Source organism: Camelina sativa, chromosome 9, assembly GCF_030686135.1.
Source record: "Camelina sativa cultivar CO46 ecotype springtype chromosome 9, ASM3068613v1".
Classification (NCBI taxonomy): domain Eukaryota; kingdom Viridiplantae; phylum Streptophyta; class Magnoliopsida; order Brassicales; family Brassicaceae; genus Camelina; species Camelina sativa.
Window position 1 is genome coordinate 4,466,644 of NC_141888.1, and position 20,069 is coordinate 4,486,712.

At 38.9% G+C, this 20,069-nt stretch overlaps 3 protein-coding genes across 3 annotated transcripts; all 3 read left to right on the forward strand.

The window, feature by feature from the left end:
• Nucleotides 1-570: 570 nt before the first annotated feature.
• Nucleotides 571-1,928, forward strand: LOC104710434 (uncharacterized). Its single transcript, XM_010427041.3, has one exon. It carries the CDS (start codon nucleotides 686-688, stop codon nucleotides 1,778-1,780), a length of 1,095 nt encoding a protein of 364 aa, XP_010425343.1. The 5' UTR covers nucleotides 571-685; the 3' UTR covers nucleotides 1,781-1,928.
• A 2,163-nt stretch (nucleotides 1,929-4,091) lies between these two features.
• On the forward strand, nucleotides 4,092-6,632 carry LOC104710435 (proteasome subunit beta type-5-B). Its single transcript, XM_010427045.3, has 8 exons — nucleotides 4,092-4,247; nucleotides 4,483-4,613; nucleotides 4,709-4,838; nucleotides 5,078-5,184; nucleotides 5,678-5,812; nucleotides 5,913-6,016; nucleotides 6,100-6,200; nucleotides 6,296-6,632. Exons 2-8 carry the CDS (start codon nucleotides 4,494-4,496, stop codon nucleotides 6,415-6,417), a joined length of 819 nt encoding a protein of 272 aa, XP_010425347.1. The 5' UTR covers nucleotides 4,092-4,247; nucleotides 4,483-4,493; the 3' UTR covers nucleotides 6,418-6,632.
• An 868-nt stretch (nucleotides 6,633-7,500) lies between these two features.
• On the forward strand, nucleotides 7,501-9,594 carry LOC104710436 (cytochrome P450 71B37). The gene is made up of 3 exons (XM_010427046.3): nucleotides 7,501-8,158; nucleotides 8,237-8,817; nucleotides 8,891-9,594. The coding sequence occupies exons 1-3, from the start codon at nucleotides 7,849-7,851 to the stop codon at nucleotides 9,503-9,505; spliced, it is 1,506 nt and encodes a 501-aa protein (XP_010425348.1). The 5' UTR covers nucleotides 7,501-7,848; the 3' UTR covers nucleotides 9,506-9,594.
• The last annotated feature ends 10,475 nt before the right edge of the window (nucleotides 9,595-20,069 follow it).

Consider the following 20,069-nt stretch of genomic DNA (forward strand, 5'->3'; position numbering starts at 1 on the left):
CGGAAGAAACTTTAGGAGTCCAATATGATGAGGTGGTACGTAACAACATCTCCTTCTCTTAAACATTTTACAAATTGAGGTTTCTGATCTGCTGAATCTGAACACAATCACAGCATTTGAGTTTCTTTTTTGAAAATGCTACCATTGTTTATTAAAAGTTCATCTCATTTTTGTCAGATATATATATATATATATATATATATATATATATATATTGGTTAGAGAAAACCCGAAGTGCTCTCAAAATCAACATTCTTCCCCTGGAATGAGCTAAAAAGATTGATTTACATATATACTCTAGTGATCTGTTACTGTAAGTTCTTAACCCAATCTCTCCTAGTGTAATTGGCTTGAGTAATTTACAGGTTTTTCTTAATAATCTTTTGAATTAGAAAAAGAAAGAGGTAACGTTTTATAGTTGTTCTTTCCTTCTGTTTTATTTTAGAGATTAAAGACTGATTTTGAATTAGTGCAAGGAATCTACAAAAAGATTACTTGCTTCGTTCTGTCACTTTCCTTCTTTACTTGAACTTGTCACCAAGTTATTCTCCCTCTCTCTCTCTTATCTCATTTAGAAATTAGAAACAGTTCAAATCTCTCTCCCCCTTCTCATTCTTTCATCTCAAGTCTTTACTTAACTCAATTTCCTTTGATGCTTTTTTTTTTTTTAACTTCTATCCTCTAAATGTCTCATCATGATCACTATGAAACCAACCCTCATTTTGCTCGAATTCCATCTCAGAATCCACATCTCAAAGGCGGTGGTGCTTCTACCTCACAAACATCTCCACATGAACCGCTTATCCCGCCCATCCCGCACCACAAAACACCTAAACACAAAACCCCAAACCACAAAACCCCGCAACCTCACCCGGTCGCTCCACCGGGAATCCTAATCAAGTCTCGTGGTCGCCACCGTGAAAAGCCAATCCAAGAACCTACACATTCTATAATACCTTTACCATTAAGCCCAGAAGATAAACTCCCACCACGAAAAACTCCAAACTCTGCAAAAAGACCATTACTATTAAGCCCTGAAGATCATCATCAACAACAACAACAACAACGACCTCCACCACCACAACCACCCCCACGTGGAGGAGGTTATGGATCAACATTACCTCCAATACCAAAACCAAGTCCATGGAGAACCGCTCCAACACCATCACCGCATCGCCGTGGCGGCCCACGGTTACCACCTCCTTCAAGAGAGACAAGCACAATGACATGGTCAGCTGCATTTTGCTGTGCAATATTCTGGGTCCTTCTTATTCTCGGCGGTTTAATCGTCCTTATCGTCTACCTCGTGTACCGTCCTCGTTCTCCGTACGTCGATATCTCAGCCGCTAACCTAAACGCTGCTTATCTCGACATGGGGTTCTTGCTAAACGGTGATCTAACCATTTTAGCAAACGTTACAAACCCAAGCAAGAAAAGCAGTGTGGACTTTACCTATGCGACGTTCGAGCTTTACTATTACAACAACCTCATTGCGACTCAATACATTCAACCGTTCAAGGTTCCTAAGAAAATGTCGATATTTGCGAATGTTCATCTTGTGAGCAGTCAGGTCCAGCTTCAGCCAACGCAGAGCCGGGAGTTGCAACGTCAGATTGAAACAGGTCCGGTTTTGTTGAACCTAAGAGGAACGTTTCACGCACGTTCGTACTTTGGACCATTGTTTAGGTACTCTTATCGGTTGCATACTCATTGCAGCGTTTCGTTTAATAGTCCTCCTTCAGGAGCTATGCGAGCTAGAAGATGCAATACCAGACGCTAACGTTTTGCGATTTGCGTTTGCTCCTTTTCTTTTCATTTTTTGCCACATTTAGAAATAATTAATATTCTGTATTTATTGGCATGACAAGAATTGTTAACTGTTAATGGTACAATCATTATATTTTAATTGCGTCATTAGTTTTTGTAAAGTAGAATGTTCCAAACTTAAGGGGGTGGTATTGGTTTGAGATTTTAAGAGAATTTTAATGACTTCAAATAAAATCATGGAAAGTATAAAATGAAGGATTCTAGGTGATTGTTTAGAAAGTGTTTTAAAATCTTGCTGATTTGTTTTTCCTAATCTTGTAAAATCTCTTATAAAATCTTGTAAAATCTTTCTTAAAAAATATTGCTTATCTCTTCTTCTATAAAATCATGTTTGCAAAAGTCATATATCTTATGAGAGATGGAGTCAAGAACAGAATGATAAAGTAAAGAACAAAATGATAAACGATTCTCTCTTTTTAATCAATTACACAACTTTATTGATATGAGAAACTGAATTGTATTACAGACTTTGGTGTTGCAGGAAATAGAGGCTCGATCTGTACTTATACAAGTGAAACATTGTGTTGTGTAATAAGAAGACATGACTCTTCATAAGACAAAGCATACAATTCGTGCAGCTGTCATGAATCAATTTATGATCATAAATCTATATGACTTTCATAAACCACCGAACACATAACTGAGTCCGAATGTGATTTTATGTTATACAAAACTCAATTATGTGACTTTCATGAACATTAGGTCATACATTCTCATGCTTGCTTTATTGATTCTTGTTTGTTCATCTCTTTTTGATTCTCTTTCTGGTCTCTCGGCTCGGAGATTTATCATGAGAGATTTCGCAAAGTTTGTAAAATTGATGCAATACTTTTGTTCTAGGGCAGGGAGAAGAGTGTGAGAGGCGGAGAAGAAGAGCAACTGTGGTGAAAAAAAAAGTCATGGACTATGATTCATAAATCTCTCTATTTGATGAGAGAGTTTTCATGACTTTTTCTATGAAGAAAATGATATAAAATCCTAAACAAATAACATAATAATTGAATTCATTAACAATCCAAGATTCTTTTGTTTTACTTGAATAACATAAAACTTTTAATGACTTTATAAAACTCTTAATCCAATAACACTAGATTTATAAAGATTTTAGATAACTTTTTACAAATCCACAACTAATAACACCAAATTTTAAAAGAGTTTTAAAAAGTCTTGATTTAATAACAACATATTTTACATAACTTTTAAAGTCATTAAAATTCTATTTAACTCTCAAACCAATAACCCCCCCTAAGAGGCTGATTTAAGACTTAACTTTATCAATTTACGCGGAAGGAGAGGAATATTATGAAAAATACTTTATTTATTAACTAATCAGATTCTTCTATATAATATTTTATTTTAAAATAAATAAAAATTAAATTTAAAAGAAAAAAAAAAAAACTAATTCTGTATATTTTTAATTTAAGAATGTTAAATATGTATTTGGTTTAAATTTTACAATTAACAAGGTTATATATCGGTTTGGGTTTATAAATGAGAATTATGATTTAGATTTTACAATTAGAACGAAATTATGTGTCAGTCTGGATTTACAAATGAGGTAATTAGAATTTAGATTTACAAATAAAACGAAATTATATGTCGGTTTGAGTTTACAAATGAGGGTGGTTAAGGTTTAGATTTTACGATTTGAACGAAATTATATGTCGGTTTAGGTTTACAAATGAAGTAGTTAGAGTTTAGATTTTACAATTATAACAAAATTATATATCGGTTTGAGTTTATAGATGAGTTGGTTAGAGTTTAGATTTTACAATTAAAACGAAATTATCTATCAGTTTGGTTTATAAAAGAACGAATTGAGTTTTTATTTATTTTTACAATGATACAATGATGTATACATATTTTGTTAATTTCTTTATTTTATAAGGAGGTGAATAACGAGATTTATGCGTAGAGATGAACCCAAATATTGTCCTTGATATTATTAAGGAGGTGTTGTTAAATCATAAGATTTTAACATAGTTTTCTTTTTTACTTTTGATCTGAAACCATTGTCTTTTTTAACTATAAACATTTAATAATCTGTTAAAATCCAATGTAAAATCAACACTCTAGTAAAATCAATGAAAAATTGATTTAAAAAGTAACACTGGATTCTAACTAATTAACAAAATTAATAAACAAATTTTCACCAGATAAATTTGATCGAATCATGATGCACATAACGGAGAGAAAAGAAAAAGGCCCAATTATGACCCACTAAGCCCAACATAATTAATACTATGAGTTTATGACACGAAATGACTCAACACGACCCGACCCGATCGCCCATATCTGGGCCCCGTTCATCAGTTTACCCGGAGCTCAAGAAACATCCCTCCATAATTTGCTTCTTCTTATTCATTCTCCAGTTATTATCACACAGTTCGTTAATTTCGCTACTCGATTTCGTTCTTCAGGTATGTCTCAGCCCCCTAATTGTGATTAATTTGGCTTTACAATGAACTATTAGGGTTTATGGTTCATAGCTAAGACAAACATAGTAACACACACACGAAAGTAATCTCGTGTTAGATCCGATTTGAACTGTGAAAGGAAGCTCCTTTGTTAATACCCTGATATGGGTTTATCTAAAGCTTCACGTTTTTTTGCATAATTTATTGAATGGTTTGGTGATTCGACGATTCTATATAGGAATTTTGACAATGAAGCTTGACACTAGTGGATTTGAGACAACTATGCCTGTGATTGGCTTTGGATCAAACAGTGAGATGCTTGATGGGGTTTCGTCTGTACCTTCGTTTGATCTTCCTCGTACAACTGATGTGAGTTTTAGTTTCAAAATTCAGTTTTTGTCACAGATTCTAATACTTTTGAATTTAGTTATTATTTGATTGTGGGATTTTTTTTTTTTTTTTAGTTTGATGGGTTTCAGAAGAAATCTGTGGAGATGGTGAAGCCTGCAAAGGGTACAACTACACTTGCGTTTATCTTTAAAGAAGGTGTTATGGTAGCTGCTGATTCTCGAGCTAGCATGGGAGGATACATCTGTATGTTTCTCTTTGAATATATTTTTATGTTTATTTCATATTTCTCTATGTGTTGACTTGAGACTTGTGACCTCTCTAAAGACTGAATTAGATTCTTGCTGGCTTTTATTTATGTGTTGGATTGTTAAACGAAGTTCTGATCTTTATTTATGTTTGCCAGTGATATTGTACATAGAAGCAACTAGGCATTTTTGTGATTGCTGATGTTTTGTTTGTATGTTTTACTTTTTCCAATCCAGCGTCGCAGTCTGTGAAGAAGATTATTGAAATTAATCCTTATATGCTTGGTACAATGGCTGGTGGAGCTGCTGATTGCCAATTCTGGCACAGAAATCTGGGAATTAAGGTACCTAACGATAATTTTCCCTAGCTTTCTGAATTGATTACCGGATCTATCAGTTATCTTCCTTTCTGAGGCAATCCGGTTACGTCTCACCTGTCCTTTTTTCATATAGCTGATATCCAAAAGCTGTTGGGTCATTTGTTGGAGATTTAAATGTTTTCAATGCCGTCTGTTTCATAGAATAAGAAAAGTCTGTATTATCTGTCTGGTGACATAAGAACATGTGTCTCTTTAGATTCTAGGCATGTATTTTTCTGTTTGGTGTGGTGGCTTTAGCTCCTCTGTACTGGGAACTTAACATTTCTATATCATTACTCATTAGGCATCAATCTTTTTGTTATGCTCTTGTTGTATGCAAGAGCAAACATATGGTTTCTTTAATTTCTTGTATCTAAAATCTAGTCCCAGTTTATCTTAATAGTTTGTTTTCTAACTTGTATACCAAATCCAGACTCTATGTCTCTAATAGAGAGTGTGGTTTATTTGCTTATACTAGTGTCGTCTACATGAGCTGGCAAACAAAAGAAGAATCTCTGTTTCAGGAGCTTCAAAGCTTCTTGCTAACATGCTCTATTCATACCGTGGAATGGGACTTTCCGTTGGCACAATGATTGCTGGATGGGATGAAACAGTCAGTACCTCAATCTTTATATCCTAACCGTTACCTGTCAATAGTTTCACTCAGCCAAGCAAAATGTTGAGATGCTCAACTGTAATCTTTTTTGGAATAGGGCCCTGGATTGTACTATGTTGACAACGAAGGAGGAAGACTTAAGGGAGACAGATTCTCTGTCGGTTCCGGTTCACCATACGCCTACGGTGTTCTCGACAGCGGGTATTTCTCTATTTCAACCCTACTTTGCTTTTAGTCCCAATCCCACAACAATGTCAAATTTTTATGGTTGTTTTTGTCAACAGATACAAATTCGATATGTCGATTGAAGAAGCCTCGGAGTTAGCAAGGAGATCCATCTACCATGCTACATTCCGTGATGGAGCTAGTGGTGGAGTTGCTAGCGGTAAAAGAACAATCCTTTCTTCTTTCAATACATTATTCTTGTGGTTGTTGTAACTTTGCAAGTGTATTAAACTTTCCCTAATCTCTATTGATCAGTGTACCACGTTGGGCCTCAAGGATGGACGAAACTCTCTGGAGATGACGTTGGCGAGCTACATTACCATTATTACCCAGTGGCCCCAGCCACCGCGGAACATGTGATGGAAGAAGCCGCCTAGTAAACACAGTGATTCTCTTATCCTTTTTAAGAGTTTTATAACATCACATGGCTGGTTTTATTTGTTAATGCTAAGAACAGAATCATAGATTCATGTTTCCCTTGTATCGTGAATGATGTAGATTTTAGAGTGGCCACCATTTTCCGTGACCCTATTTATATGGGGATTACATGCGGGCAAACATTTCTTCATCGGGATAAAATGTTTGAACAAAATCTTCTATGAGCTTTTCTTTCTAGCCAAGCCAATGGAAGTTAATTATGCTACGATGATTAGTGAAGTAATTAAATTAGACTTGATTGTTAATCTTACTATTAGTTTGATTTGAAAATGAAAGTTTATCATAATTAAATGATTAACAAAGGTAATTTAGTGTTATAGAAGTGTATTAATCTCATTGAAGTAATCCAAACTCTAATAGTATGGAGTATGCTCAAGTACATAACCCATCCTATGATTGTTTTGAGTGTTAATGATTAATTATCTAAGTTGATCCCATGGACCAGTTATTGCTCTCGATTAGCTTCAGTCTTGTGTTGGATCAACCCATATATATTACAATGTTATTATCGTGTAGTTGTGAATCTAGTGATCACTTTGAGCTTTAATAAATTGCGAAGCTTTGGAATCGGATCAAAATCATTACAGGTTTGCTACATTAAAACAATTAATATCATGAGTCATGCATGACGTAAGTCAAAGGTTTATTTTCCAATAGAGATATTTCATTCTTCTATAATAGTAGTTTTGATTTTCGGAAAAAAAAGTAGCTAACTAGAAAAACAATATCATGAGGTAATTTTCAATTATAAATTTTTAAGTAATTTTTTTTGTGTGTAAACTAAAATAAAATGTGGTGACAAATAATATTCTTGTGATTCATGTGATTCATGTTACTGTCAGAATATCTTGGATTCTTTGGTCACCTAACCAAATTATTCAACTTTTTTTTTTCTTCTAAAATAGTACTTTAACGATTTGGAGTGGTTTTATTTTATATAAAAAAATGTAAATTATTATTGAGTGAGAAGAGTTGTTTGTAGAAGAAATTGTTCAAGGACAGTAGTTTGAAGATCATAATTTGTCCTCCTTCGTATCAGGCACATCTGCTTACTCAATTCAATACACATCTCTTTTCACCTGAACTTTTTTTGTAACCAAAACTTTATCAAATTAAGCTGATGTGATGTTTAGGTGCTAAAAGAAACTAATTTAATCATTTTATACAGTAAAAGACAATATAAATAAAATAGCCACAGGCCCATGACACATATACGTTTTTGAAAAAATGATTTATTATACATGCAAATTGAGTTAAATTATTATTTCTTTTAAAACTTAACATTAGTGAAGATGTCAGAAAATAATTGAAGAGAGCAATATTGCTATACATATGTCTTTCTTTCCCTTCATCAGCCATCAAATCAACAAATGGCTACAATTTGGTTTCTATCACTTCTCTTTCTCTCTTGTATTCTCCTTCTCGCCGCTTTGAGACTCAAGAAGCGGCGGCAACATCAAGGGAAACCACCATCTCCTCCTGGCTTTCCGATCATCGGAAACTTGCATCAGCTCGGAGAGTTACCACATCAGTCTCTATGGAGACTCTCCAAAAAGTATGGTCCGGTGATGCTTTTGAAGTTTGGAAGTATCCCAACAGTCATAGTTTCTTCATCTGAAACAGCAAAGCAAGCTTTGAAAATTCATGACCTCCATTGTTGTAGCCGTCCTAGCTTAGCAGGTATCACTCAACACATACTTAAGTTTTGATTTTTGGTTTCTTTGTTCATAGGATTAAACAAAACACATGATTATTTAGGACCAAGAGCGCTCTCATACAACTACCTAGACATAGTTTTCTCACCTTTCAATGATTACTGGAAAGAATTAAGGAGGATTTGTGTCCAAGAACTCTTCAGTGTCAACCGAGTCCACTTGATACAACCCATTAAGGACGAGGAAGTCAAGAAACTGATGGATTCCTTCTCGGAATCAGCTGCTCAGCAAACTCCGATTAACTTGAGCGAGAAGTTAGCTTCTTTAACTGTAGGCGTGATATGCAAGGCAGCATTTGGTGTGAGTTTCCAAGGAACTGTGCTTAACAGTGACAATTTCGACAAGTTAATCCATGATGCATTTTTGTTTTTGGGGAGCTTCTCTGCCTCGGATTATTTTCCAAGTGGCGGTTGGATCGTCGACTGGCTCACGGGTTTACAGGGGCAGAGAGAGAGAAGCGTGAGAGGTCTCGATGCGTTCTACGAACAAATGTTTGATCTACATAAACAGGGGAACAAAGAAGGAGTTGAAGATTTTGTGGACTTACTTTTGAGGTTGGAGAAAGAAGGAACTGTTCTTGGATATGGCAAGCTCACAAGAAACCATATCAAAGCAGTCTTAATGGTAAATTATACGCAATTCAGTTTTAGGATTATAGTATTTGATGATTATAATTCTTTTAATGGTCTTATTACAGAATGTTCTTCTTGGAGGCATCGGCACATCTGCAATAACAATGACATGGGCAATGACAGAACTTATGAGAAACCCACGAGTAATGAAGAAAGTGCAATCCGAAATTAGAAATCAAATTGGGAACAAGTCAGTGATCAGCTTGGATGACATAGATCAGCTCCATTATCTGAAAATGGTGATCAATGAAACATGGAGGCTACATCCTCCAGCACCTCTTTTGGTTCCTAGAGAAGTTATGTCCGAATTTGAAATCAACGGCTACACGATTCCGGCCAAGACAAGACTTTATGTGAATGTTTGGGCTATCGGACGTGATGCCGATACTTGGAAATACCCAGAGGAGTTTCTTCCAGAGAGGTTTATTAATAGTAACATTGATGCAAAAGGACAAAACTTTGAGCTGTTACCATTTGGAAGTGGTAGGAGAATGTGTCCTGCCATGTACATGGGGACAACAATGGTGGAGTTTGGTCTTGCAAATCTTTTGTATCATTTTGATTGGAAGTTACCGGAAGGCATGGTGGTCGAAGATATCGACATGGAAGAATCTCCTGGCCTTAATGCGAGCAAGAAAAACGAGCTTCCACTTCTTCCTGTAAAGTTTTTGAATCACTGATAATGCAAATAAGCTTTTCTTGATTTAATAAATATTGTAGTATCGATTGTACTAAATAAAACTAAATGGTGTGCATTTTTCCAGTTTAATCACGTTTGTTATGTCAAGTTTGAGAAAACCCGGGAAGTATTCGTTTTATTGTATTCTTTACATATATGATAATATGGAATCTACTTATAACAATAAAAATTTTGAAAAACAAAATCCTATATCGTATGTTTGTATATCAAGTTATCCATTAATATATAACAAAAAAAAAAATTGTTAGTTGCTTGGTAAACAAGAGTCTTGAAGATGTGATGATCGTCTTATAGACCAAACATATAATTTCATTTTTTTCGTGATTTTCATTTCTATAGCCCATTTAGCTACGTGGCTTGATGCCATAGAGTCGAGATATTTTCTCTTTCGGGCCGGTTTATTTGGGCAGTGGTGGGTTTTCAAAAGAATTTTTACCAATTAAAAAAAAAAAAGTAGGACTTTTGAGAATTTTTATCAAGGGTCAATTTGCTGAATAACCATATTCAAGACAAAATTCACACTTGGGACAAATATATAAAAGCAGATATTTCCGAAAGTCTGATCCCCTAAATGCACCACTGGACTGTAGACCCTCGTTTGCATGGAGAAGCATTCATGAAGCACAAGAGTTGGTCAGGCAAGGGATCAGAGTAGTTATTGGTAATGGAGAAGCTGTTGACATATGGGTGCATCAATGGTTATTGGCTAAACCGGCGAGAGGAGTCACAGAGATGAACCAAATCCCATTGGAGCTTCGTCGGTATGTCTCAAGACTCAGGTATGTCAAAGATCTCTTGGACGCCAATGGAAAAGAGTGGAATCGAGAACTACTATCCACTTTTTTCCCTGAAAATATAACTGAGCAGATTCTCCGGATTAAAGTAGGAGGCCAAGAAACAGTGGATAAGATTGCTTGGGATTATTCTAAAGATGGTCACTATACAGTGAAGTCTGGGTACAGGGTAGTTATGGAGCTAAACAAAAGCCGGAAACCACAGCAAGAGGTTGACTAACCCAGTATAAATCCGATCTTCCAACAAATCTGGCAAACTGATACATCCCCAAAAATCCAGCATTTCCTGTGGAGAATAGTGAGTAACTGCTTACCGGTGGCAGGCAACATGTTACACCGACACTTAGCTAAAGATGGTACTTATCTGCGATGTGCAAATGGTATAGAAACTGTGAACCACATGTTGTTTTAAAGTTCTTTTGCTCGGCTAGTTTGGGCTATATCCCCTATACCTGCACCACCAGGAGGTGAATGGTCAGACTCCATTTATGCGAACATGTACCACCTCCTAAACTTGGGGAAAACATATACTCAACGGGACCTGAGCTGCAATGAGTCACCCTGGATCCTATGGAGGTTATGGAAAAGTCGAAATGACTTCCAGTTCGAGGGAAAGGATCATAATGCCAAGGAGGTGGTAAGAAGAGCAAAAGAGGATGAGGAGGAGTGGATTTTAAGCAAGGAGCTGAGAAGTAAACCCCCAATGGCTCCACGACCAGAACCCCGCAACATCAACTGGCAACCACTGATGTAGTAACTTTCAGTATCAATTATTATCAATCCACAATTTGCACCAATCAACACACCAAGAATACACAAAATGCTTAATCTATTCTTAATCAAGTAAAAGGTTCTTATGTCACTTCTTAACTAATCAAAGTCACTCAAATAAAGTAAACAAGACAATGCAAACTCAAGGCAAACAAACTCAAATAGCAAATATACTGAAAATCAAGAATTAACAAGAGAACCTTGGGCAAGGTAATTGACTTGGGAGATAGCTAATCAATCCTAGATGTCTAAGTAACAATCAAGAACAATCCTATGGCTAGAACACTAATGCAAATCAATTCATTTCCATGATAGAGATCCTATGCTAGTCAAACGATAATCAACAATTTCCAAAGGTAATCACAAGACAGGCATGCATTAAGTACAAGTTCAAATACCACTAAGCACCCTAATCATCAATTTCCATTGGCTAGGAATGCAAAGCTCTTAAAAAGTTGGGTTCAAGAATTTCATCAAACACCTTATGGGCATGGAAATCCTAAAGTCTAGATTTAAGCTTGATCAAGGCTATCTAGCAATATTATCACTAATCAAGATAGGAAATGCATAAAATAGACCCTAGACATCAAAGATCAACCATCTATCTCCCTAATCTACCAAGCCCAAAGTTCTTAAGAGATCTACTCACTAATCATCATGATCACACAAAGGAAAGATGTTTGTCTTTGTGAAATCATAATAAAAGCTTATAGATTAAGAGATTTAAATGAGCAATTGCAATTAAAAACTGGGAAATCAACCAAAGATTCAATAAACCTAGAGTAAACAAGCTTAAGAACCCTAAGTGGCTGCTAAAACAATAGATAAGATAAGAGATAAGTCTCCTTAATAGGTTTAGAGTATTTATAGTAAAGTAGAAGAGAACCTAGGTCAACCCAAAACAAACTGGGTTAAACCCGGTTCAAAAATAAAACAAGTGAAGTGCTGGCTCCATCGGCCATGGCTTGGCCGAGTAGTGCGGCCGCGTGTCTTCGATCGGTCTAAGATTGGCCGCGTCGCCTGGCCGCGTGCGTCTTTGCACCGTCAGCCACTTAAGCTCCATCGGCCATGACTTGGCCGCGTGTCTTCAACCGGTCTAGGTTTGGCCGCGTCGCCTGGCCGCGTGTGTCTTCGCACCTTGACCTTTCGATCTCCACTCTTCTTTGCTTCTTTGCATTAAAACAAGCCCAAATGCTCCAAATGTGTAGAGATCACTCAAAGAACCTGAAAGATGGCAAACTAGATGCAAATGCTCCTAAAACAACCTAGAATGACAAGATTATGCAACAAAACTATGCAAGAACAAGGCTTAAAACCCAACAAAAACACAAGATATCAACCATCACCATTAGGATGGACAAAATGCAATGTCGATGGAGCCTGGAGAACAGAGAATGAGAATTGTGGGATCGGATGGATCCTAAGGGACAACAATAAAAAGGTACTTTGGTTGGGGGCAAGAGCTCTGCCTAGAGTTAACAAACCGCTGGAAGCAGAGATTAAGGGATTAAGATGGGCAATGCTTTCACTCGTTCGATTACAATATCCCAGGGTAATATTTGAAACGGACTCCCAACAGTTATTGTCTTTAATTAAAGGGGACTCAGAGTCAAACCATGTTGCACCCATCATACAAGACATTAACCAACTCTCCGAGCAATTCGAAGAGATCAAGATGACGTTTACTTACCGTGAAGGAAACGGAGTGGCCGATAGAGTAGCGAAGGAAGCTTTGTCTTTTGACAATTACATTCCTAAATTGTACTCTATGTTGCCAGTTTGGATTATGTCAGAAGTGGAACAAGACAATGTGTAACTAAAAACTTTGGTTAATATTAAGTTGAAGTTGAGCCAAAATAAAAAAATAAAAATAACCATATTCACAAATTTAATTAAGAATATAGCATATTAATTGACAAAATAAGAAGAATAGGAGGAGGGGTAGATAGAATTACCATTTTAGTGTTCTAGTTATTTGGTAGGTGGTGGCTGGTGGTGGCCGGAGGCCGGAGGCCGGAGTTCGCCGAAGGTCGGAGATTGCCGGAGTTCGTCGGAGGTTGGAGTTCACCGGAGTTTAGTGATGGCCGGAGTTCGCTGGAGGTCGCCGGTGGTCGGAGTTTGCTGGAGGTCGCCGGTGGTTGGAGTTAGCCGGAGGTCGCCGGTGGTCGGAGTTCGCCGGAGTTTGCTGGTGGTCGGAGTTCGCCGGAGGTCTGCGGTGGTGTTGGCTAGAGGAAAACAAAAGCCTAAATGATAGTACCTTGTGAACCCTAGGTTGATGGTGATAAAGAGGTGGAGGTGGTGGGGGTGAAAGGAGGTAAAGGTGGTGGTGGTGGAAGGAGGTAAAGGTGGAGAGGTTATGGACAAGGCTAAAAGGGTATATATTGTAGTTTATATAGAGTGTATTACCTTTTAATGGTTAGTTTAGTTAATTCTTGAATTATAATTTTTTTGTTGGTTATACAATGCAATTCCTCTTTTATCAAACTCTTCCCATAATAGACAAAAGAAAAAAAAAATAGTACAACGTGAATAACGTCAAGAACGACGATGGGCCAATCTAATAAATATTTCCATTGCAACCACACATAACTAAAAAAATTTTGATAGTGCAAAAGTATTTTTCTCTTTCTAAAGTTTTGAAATTTGATAGTGCAAATGTATTTTGATAGGTCAGCTGGTGACCCCCCCATTCATGTACGTAGGTCCGGCACTGCTAACTAAAAGAAAACATGTCTGATCGCAATCAAATAAGTGAATAACCCTTCCCTTACCGGTAAGAGATCTCACAATATCTTCTTTTCTTTTATAAAGAACACTTGAGTCGATCATAGCCTATAGTGCATAAATCATAGCAATGGCAAACATTATTAAAGAAAAGAATGGAGAATATGGAACCAAGCTCCACGTAGCAATGTTTCCATGGTTAGCCTTTGGCCATTTGGTTCCACACTTGCAGCTCTCTATGCTCATGGTTCAAAAGGGTCACACCGTGTCTTTCATCTCCACTCCTCGTAACATCGACCGCCTCCTCCCACGGTTACGAGAGAACCTCTCCTCCGCCATTAATTTCGTCAAGCTCCCATTTTCCGGCCACAGCAAACTCCCGGAGGACACCGAAGCCACTTCAGACGTACCTTTCTGATAGGTCCCAATCAGAGAGTAAAACACAAGACACAAGGTTTTTAAATGGGTAGTTAAAACTACCTCTTTTTTATTGCTTTTCTGGGTTTTATAGAAGAATAGAACTATTGAGTTCTAGGGGTCAAGAGAGGATAACACCAAATCTAAAAGACCAAATCCTAACATGATTCAAACTTATCAAATGAAAAGAATAAAGCATAAAACCAAAACCAAAACCGTGCGACGCAAGGACGAGCTAAACCGAGTAACGTGGGTTTGGCCGCCGTATCCGTATGGGCCTGCTGGCGTTCTGCAACTGTGGCCCATCAATACCCCCCCTCGAACAGCAGCCTTGTCCTCAAGGTGCGTATCAAAATCAGGGAAGCTAGCTTGCAACTGCTTTTCCTCCTCCCACGTTGCATCATCCGTCGACAGACCTTGCTACTAAACCAACAACTCCCGCATCGTCTTCGCCCCCGACCTGACTACCCGTTGCCGAAGGATAGCCTCTTGTTGAAGATGGAGATGACCATTTTCCCGAAGTGGCGGAAGATGGCCAACAACAACATTGTCGGTTGATGTGTCTGCATTTTATAGGGTTTTAACTATAGTTTTTAGGTTTGTTTTGAGTCTTTTCCTAGGTCCAAGAGTGCTTTTAGAGTCTTTTTAGTCCTTTGTGAGTCTTTACAGGTTCTAGGTGACTATGGAAGGAATCTGAGCGTTTTGGGGGTGAAAATATGCATCTGGAGCTAAATTGGTTGAAGGCTGATCGAGCTAGAAGGCAGATGGAGTGAAAGCAGAAAAACGTTCTGGATCGACTGATCCTTTCGAGATCGACCAATCCAGTCCCCGACGCAAGTTTTCCTTATTTGTTTTAAACCGACTTTTAGGGTTTTATTTTGATATTTAAGTTAGAGGCACGGCCTCCAGAGACATAAGTTTTATTTTCTGAGACTATTCTGTATTGAGAGTGAAGGGAGAAGATCTCTAATCCTTCTTGACACTTTGGAGAAGATTTCTAAACCCTATTTTCTATTCTTTTGCAATTCAATTATGTTTTCTTCATTATTAATTTGCTGTTTCTGCTTCTCCATGTCTGAGTAGTTTCACTGTTGGGTTTAGGGTTTCAGAAGGATTTCTATGATTAATTGATGCTAGATTTGTTGGATTAGGGATTGATCTTATTGTTCTTCATCTATAGTTGTTCTTAATGCTTAAGCTAGATTGATCACCTAGATTAAGATATTAGGTTTAATTCATCGGGGCACCAAAAGTGTTGTTGAGTTGCTTGAAAAGAACATAGGTGAGCAAAGTGGACCTTAGCCAATGAAAGTTGAAGTTGAGGCACCTTGTGAACAGATCAAACTTGAACTTGTTATTGCTTGCTTGGTTTTCTAGATCCAAACGACGGTTTAGGGTTTAGTGAATTCATTGCATAGATAGTTAATGCTGCGAAAGTAGGTTAGCTTTACAACAGTGATTTGAGTTCTAGAACGGTGTCTAATGCATCCCTATCCAATCATCTAAATTCGTGATCATAAACCCTAAAGATTCCCTGCACCCAATATTTCTTTTTTGATTTAAAGCAACTTATTTACTTTTTGTTTTTGATTAGTTACATTATTCACAAACTTCCTTTTTTGTCTTAGCTATATTTAATCTACATAATTTCATAGTGTAATTGTTTGGTCCCTGTGGATTCGATCCTGAAGTGTTACAACGATACCACTAGATCGTGGTGGAGTACACATTAGGTTATTAATTGACCTGTTGATCATCGGTACCTACCCGCGGTTTCAGGAGAGATACATGGAAGACCGGGTGGATTCGGGATCCTGAGGGCAACCCAAGCCTATAGGCAACTTCCCCCACGCGAGCTTCGACCTGAAATGGCCCGAAATACTTATGTGCCAGCTTCTGCGAAGTGCGACGAAGAACTGAGCGTTGCCTATAAGGTTGCAGGCGTAAATATACCCAGTCACCACTTGCGAATGTGACATCTCTGCGCTTCTGATCCACAAGTTGTTTAGCTCTGTTGTTAGCCGCTTCAAGATTCCGCTTGAGTTCCCCTAGCAACTCATCCCGTGATGCCAGTTGCTCATCAACCTCGGCCAGCGTAGACGATCCCACTTCATACAAGGGAACAACCGGAGGAGCTCTGCCATACAACGCCTGAAATGGTGACATCCCGGTAGAGGAGTGATATGACATATTGTACCAGAACTCCGCCCATGGCAACAAAGAACTCCACTAAGTCGGACGACGCTGCACAAAGCACTGCAAGTACTGCTCAATGCAGAGATTAACAACCTCCGTCTGTCCATCAGATTGCGGATGATAGGCAGTGGACATTCGAAGTGGAGTTCTTGCCAATTTCCAAAAATCTCGCCAGAAAAGACTAACAAAAACTGGGTCTCTATCACTTACGATCGAACGCGGAACACCATGAAGCTTGACGATTGCATCAACAAACTTAGTAGCCACAGTCTTGGCCGTATAAGGGTGCGTTAATGGCACCAGATGAGCAGACTTAGAGAGACGATCCACCACAACCATAATAGTAGTGTACCCATCCGACCTAGGCAGACCGTCAACAAAGTCCATCGAGATATCCTCCCACAGCTTGTCCGGAACAGGCAATGGTTGTAAGAGTCCTGCTGGCGCCATCATAGTTGTCTTAGCTCGTTGGCAAACGTCGCATGTGGCCACATACTCCTTGACCACAAGATGCATTGCAGGCCAGTAGAACTGACGAGCAAGTCGACGGTATGTACGCAGAACCCCAGAGTGGCCTCCCGCTGGAGTGTCATGATGTTCCTTGAGCAACTGTGACACAAACGGAGAATCAGGGGGAATCACAACCCTATTCTTGTAACAAACCAGGTCGTTTTTCCATGCATAAGGTTTCTCTAGCTGGTCAAGAGCCAGTTTCCCGATCTTGACCATATAAGGGTCAATTGTAGCAAACGACCGGATATCATCCCAGAGAGACGTTTGCTGAACAAAAACGGCATGAAGCTCTGGACTGCCAGCCACCCGGGAGAGCGCATCAGCTGCCGCATTCGACTTCCATGGCTTGTAGGTGATTTCGTAGTCGTACCCCACAAGCTTTCCCATCCACTTCTGTTGTTCTGGCGTCAATATCCATTGTTCAAGTAGATAGCACAGGCTTCGCTGATCCGTTTGGATAACAAACCGCTGACCCAACAAATACGGACGCCAAGTCCGGATTGCAATGACAATAGCAAACATCTCCCTCGCATACATCGACCATGCCTGCTTCGCTACCCCAAGGGATCGACTCATATAGGCTATAGGTCGATCGCGTTGAGAAAGCACAGCACCATTCGCCGGAAGCATCTGTCTGGATGACGAACAGAATGGTAAAATCCGGCAGTGCGAGCGTTGGGGTGGAGGTCAGCGCATCCTTAAGTGCCACAAAAGTGGTCTCAGCCTCCTGTCCCCAAGCAAACCCTCCCTTGCATAGCAAGTTAGTTAGCGGCTTAGCAATCAGCCCATAGTTCTGCACAAACTTACGGTAATAACCGGTCAATCCGAGGAATCCCCGAAGTTTAGTAATGGTTGTAGGCACCGGCCAATCCAGCATAGCCTGCACCTTAGTTCTGTCAACCTTTACGCCAGCACCCGAGATGATGTGTCCTAGATACTTTAACTCGTGTTGGCCGAAATCGCACTTCTTGAATTTAACTGCCAGCAGATGTTGCCGGAGCAAAGAAAACACTTGGCGTACATGGTCCAGGTGATCATCCCACGACTTGCTATAGACGAGTATATCGTCGAAGAATACCAACACGAACTGACGCAGTATGGGTCGAAATATGCTGTTCATGAGGGCTTGAAAAGTGGAGGGAGCATTACAAAGTCCAAAGGGCATGACTAAGTATTCGTAATGCCCGTTGTTTGTGCGGAACGCTGTCTTAGAGATGTCACCGTTATGCAGTCGAACCTGATGGTATCCCGCCGTAAGATCCAGTTTTGTGAAGAACATAGCTCCATGAAGCTCATCCAACATATCATCCACAGTCGGGATTGGGAATAGATCTTTGATGGTGACTGAGTTAAGAGCCCTATAATCAGTACAGAACCTCCAAGACCCATCTTTTTTCTTAACCAACAGCACTGGAGATGAAACGGGCTTGAGCTTGCGCGGATGATCCCCGATTCCAGCATCTCCCCCACCTGCTTCTCTATCTCGTTCTTCTGGTAGTGTGCATAACGGTAGGGACGTACGTTAATGGGGTCAGTCCCTTCCTTCAACGCGATCTTATGTTCTATCGGTCTTTGCGGTGGTAGCGACTTTGGAACCTCGAAAAGGTCCTCATACTCTGTCAACAACGGTCGCATTCCCTCCGGTATACTCTGCTTCGTTTCGTTGGTCCGTGCCACCAGAACTGTGAACAACTCATGACTGCGTCTTGCATCCTTCTCGATCTCTTCAGACTATGCTTTTTGTAATCTTGAATGTAATCCATGGAGTATACACGACTTCCCTTCCCACTGAAACTCCATCGTCTGCAGAGTTGCAGATAGTTGGCCCTAATAGTCTTAACCACTACACTCCCAGTACTACGTCTAATCCCGCCAATGGTAACACGTACATCGACAGGACAAACCTGACGTCTCCTACCATAAGCTCCACTCCATCAAGCTTCCCATGACACCTCAAGGGTTTTCCATCAGCTACCTTCACCATGAATGGTTGGATGGAAGAAACCGGCAGCTTCAGTTCTCTCGCGGTTCGCTCACAAATGAAGTTGTGGGTAGACCCGCTGTCAACGAGTGCGTCTACTGCATGCTTATCGATTTGAGCCTGAAGCCGAATCGTTTGAGGTATTCCCCAACCTGTTAGTGCGTACACCGTGATCTCCGGTCCCTTTTCTTCCCCATCATCCCCTTCAGCCTCATCACTCTCGACATCATCCTTGCCTTCCATGACAAACAACTGAGGTTGCTTGCACTTATGGCCCGGTATATATTTTTCATCGCAACTAAAACACAACCCCAAGCTGCACTTCCTCTTAAGTTCTTCCCAGCTCAATTTTTGTGGAGGTGTGTTGCTCGCACCCTTCGGTGGAGGTTCTGATTCCCTGAACTGGCTTCCACGGTTTGAGACCAGCAGTAGTGATCTCTGTATTTGTGCTCTGTATCCAATCTTTTTTTTCTGGCGTTGAAGTTGTTCATCCTTCATCCGAGCTAAATTCAGGACCTCTCTCAACGATTTAGGTCTGAACATTCTTGATAAGCTCAAATTAATCCCTAGAGCTACTCTCTCAAACAAGAGATCACTGCAGTACTTAGGGGTCGAATCCACAGAGACTCAAGATCAAACACAATAGATTGTAAAGTTTTGTAAGTTACGCTAAACAAGTTAAATTGAATTAAAATAAAGCAATGCAAATATTTAAATAAAAGTGTTGTGAATTCAGAAAATCAAAAGAGCTAAGCCTAGGGAATTTCTCAAGAAATTATGAAATATTAAATCAGATAAATTAATTAAGGTTCAAGCAATAAAGATCAGATCTAGAACTCTAAACTTTTGGTAAAATAATCAGTTCTCACTGCAATTATATTCTAAATTTAAAACCAGAAAATCCAAATCTCTTTGTAAAATTCTAAGTAATAAATCAGCTTTAAGAACAGGTTTAGATAAGTTCACAGAATTATTAATTCAAATCTCTTTGTAATAAACAATTCTGCTCATCAATGGTTTAATCAGGAAAACAATTATATTCTCATATCAATTTATTTCCCTAAGATAACAATTCTAGGTGATCAATCAAGAATTATTATGAAGAACAACCAAGGATGAAGATCATAAAAGATTAAGAACCCTAAAAA

Coding starts and splice junctions, on each gene's coding strand:
- LOC104710436 (XM_010427046.3), top strand. CDS start 7,849: ATGGCTACAATTTGGTTTCTATCACTTCTCTTTCTCTCTTGTATTCTC. Junction 8,159..8,236: donor TAGCCGTCCTAGCTTAGCAG/GTATCACTCAAC, acceptor ATGATTATTTAG/GACCAAGAGCGCTCTCATAC. Junction 8,818..8,890: donor ATATCAAAGCAGTCTTAATG/GTAAATTATACG, acceptor GTCTTATTACAG/AATGTTCTTCTTGGAGGCAT.
- LOC104710435 (XM_010427045.3), top strand. CDS start 4,494: ATGAAGCTTGACACTAGTGGATTTGAGACAACTATGCCTGTGATTGGC. Junction 5,185..5,677: donor ACAGAAATCTGGGAATTAAG/GTACCTAACGAT, acceptor TGCTTATACTAG/TGTCGTCTACATGAGCTGGC. Junction 5,813..5,912: donor TTGCTGGATGGGATGAAACA/GTCAGTACCTCA, acceptor TTTTTGGAATAG/GGCCCTGGATTGTACTATGT.
- LOC104710434 (XM_010427041.3), top strand. CDS start 686: ATGTCTCATCATGATCACTATGAAACCAACCCTCATTTTGCTCGAATT.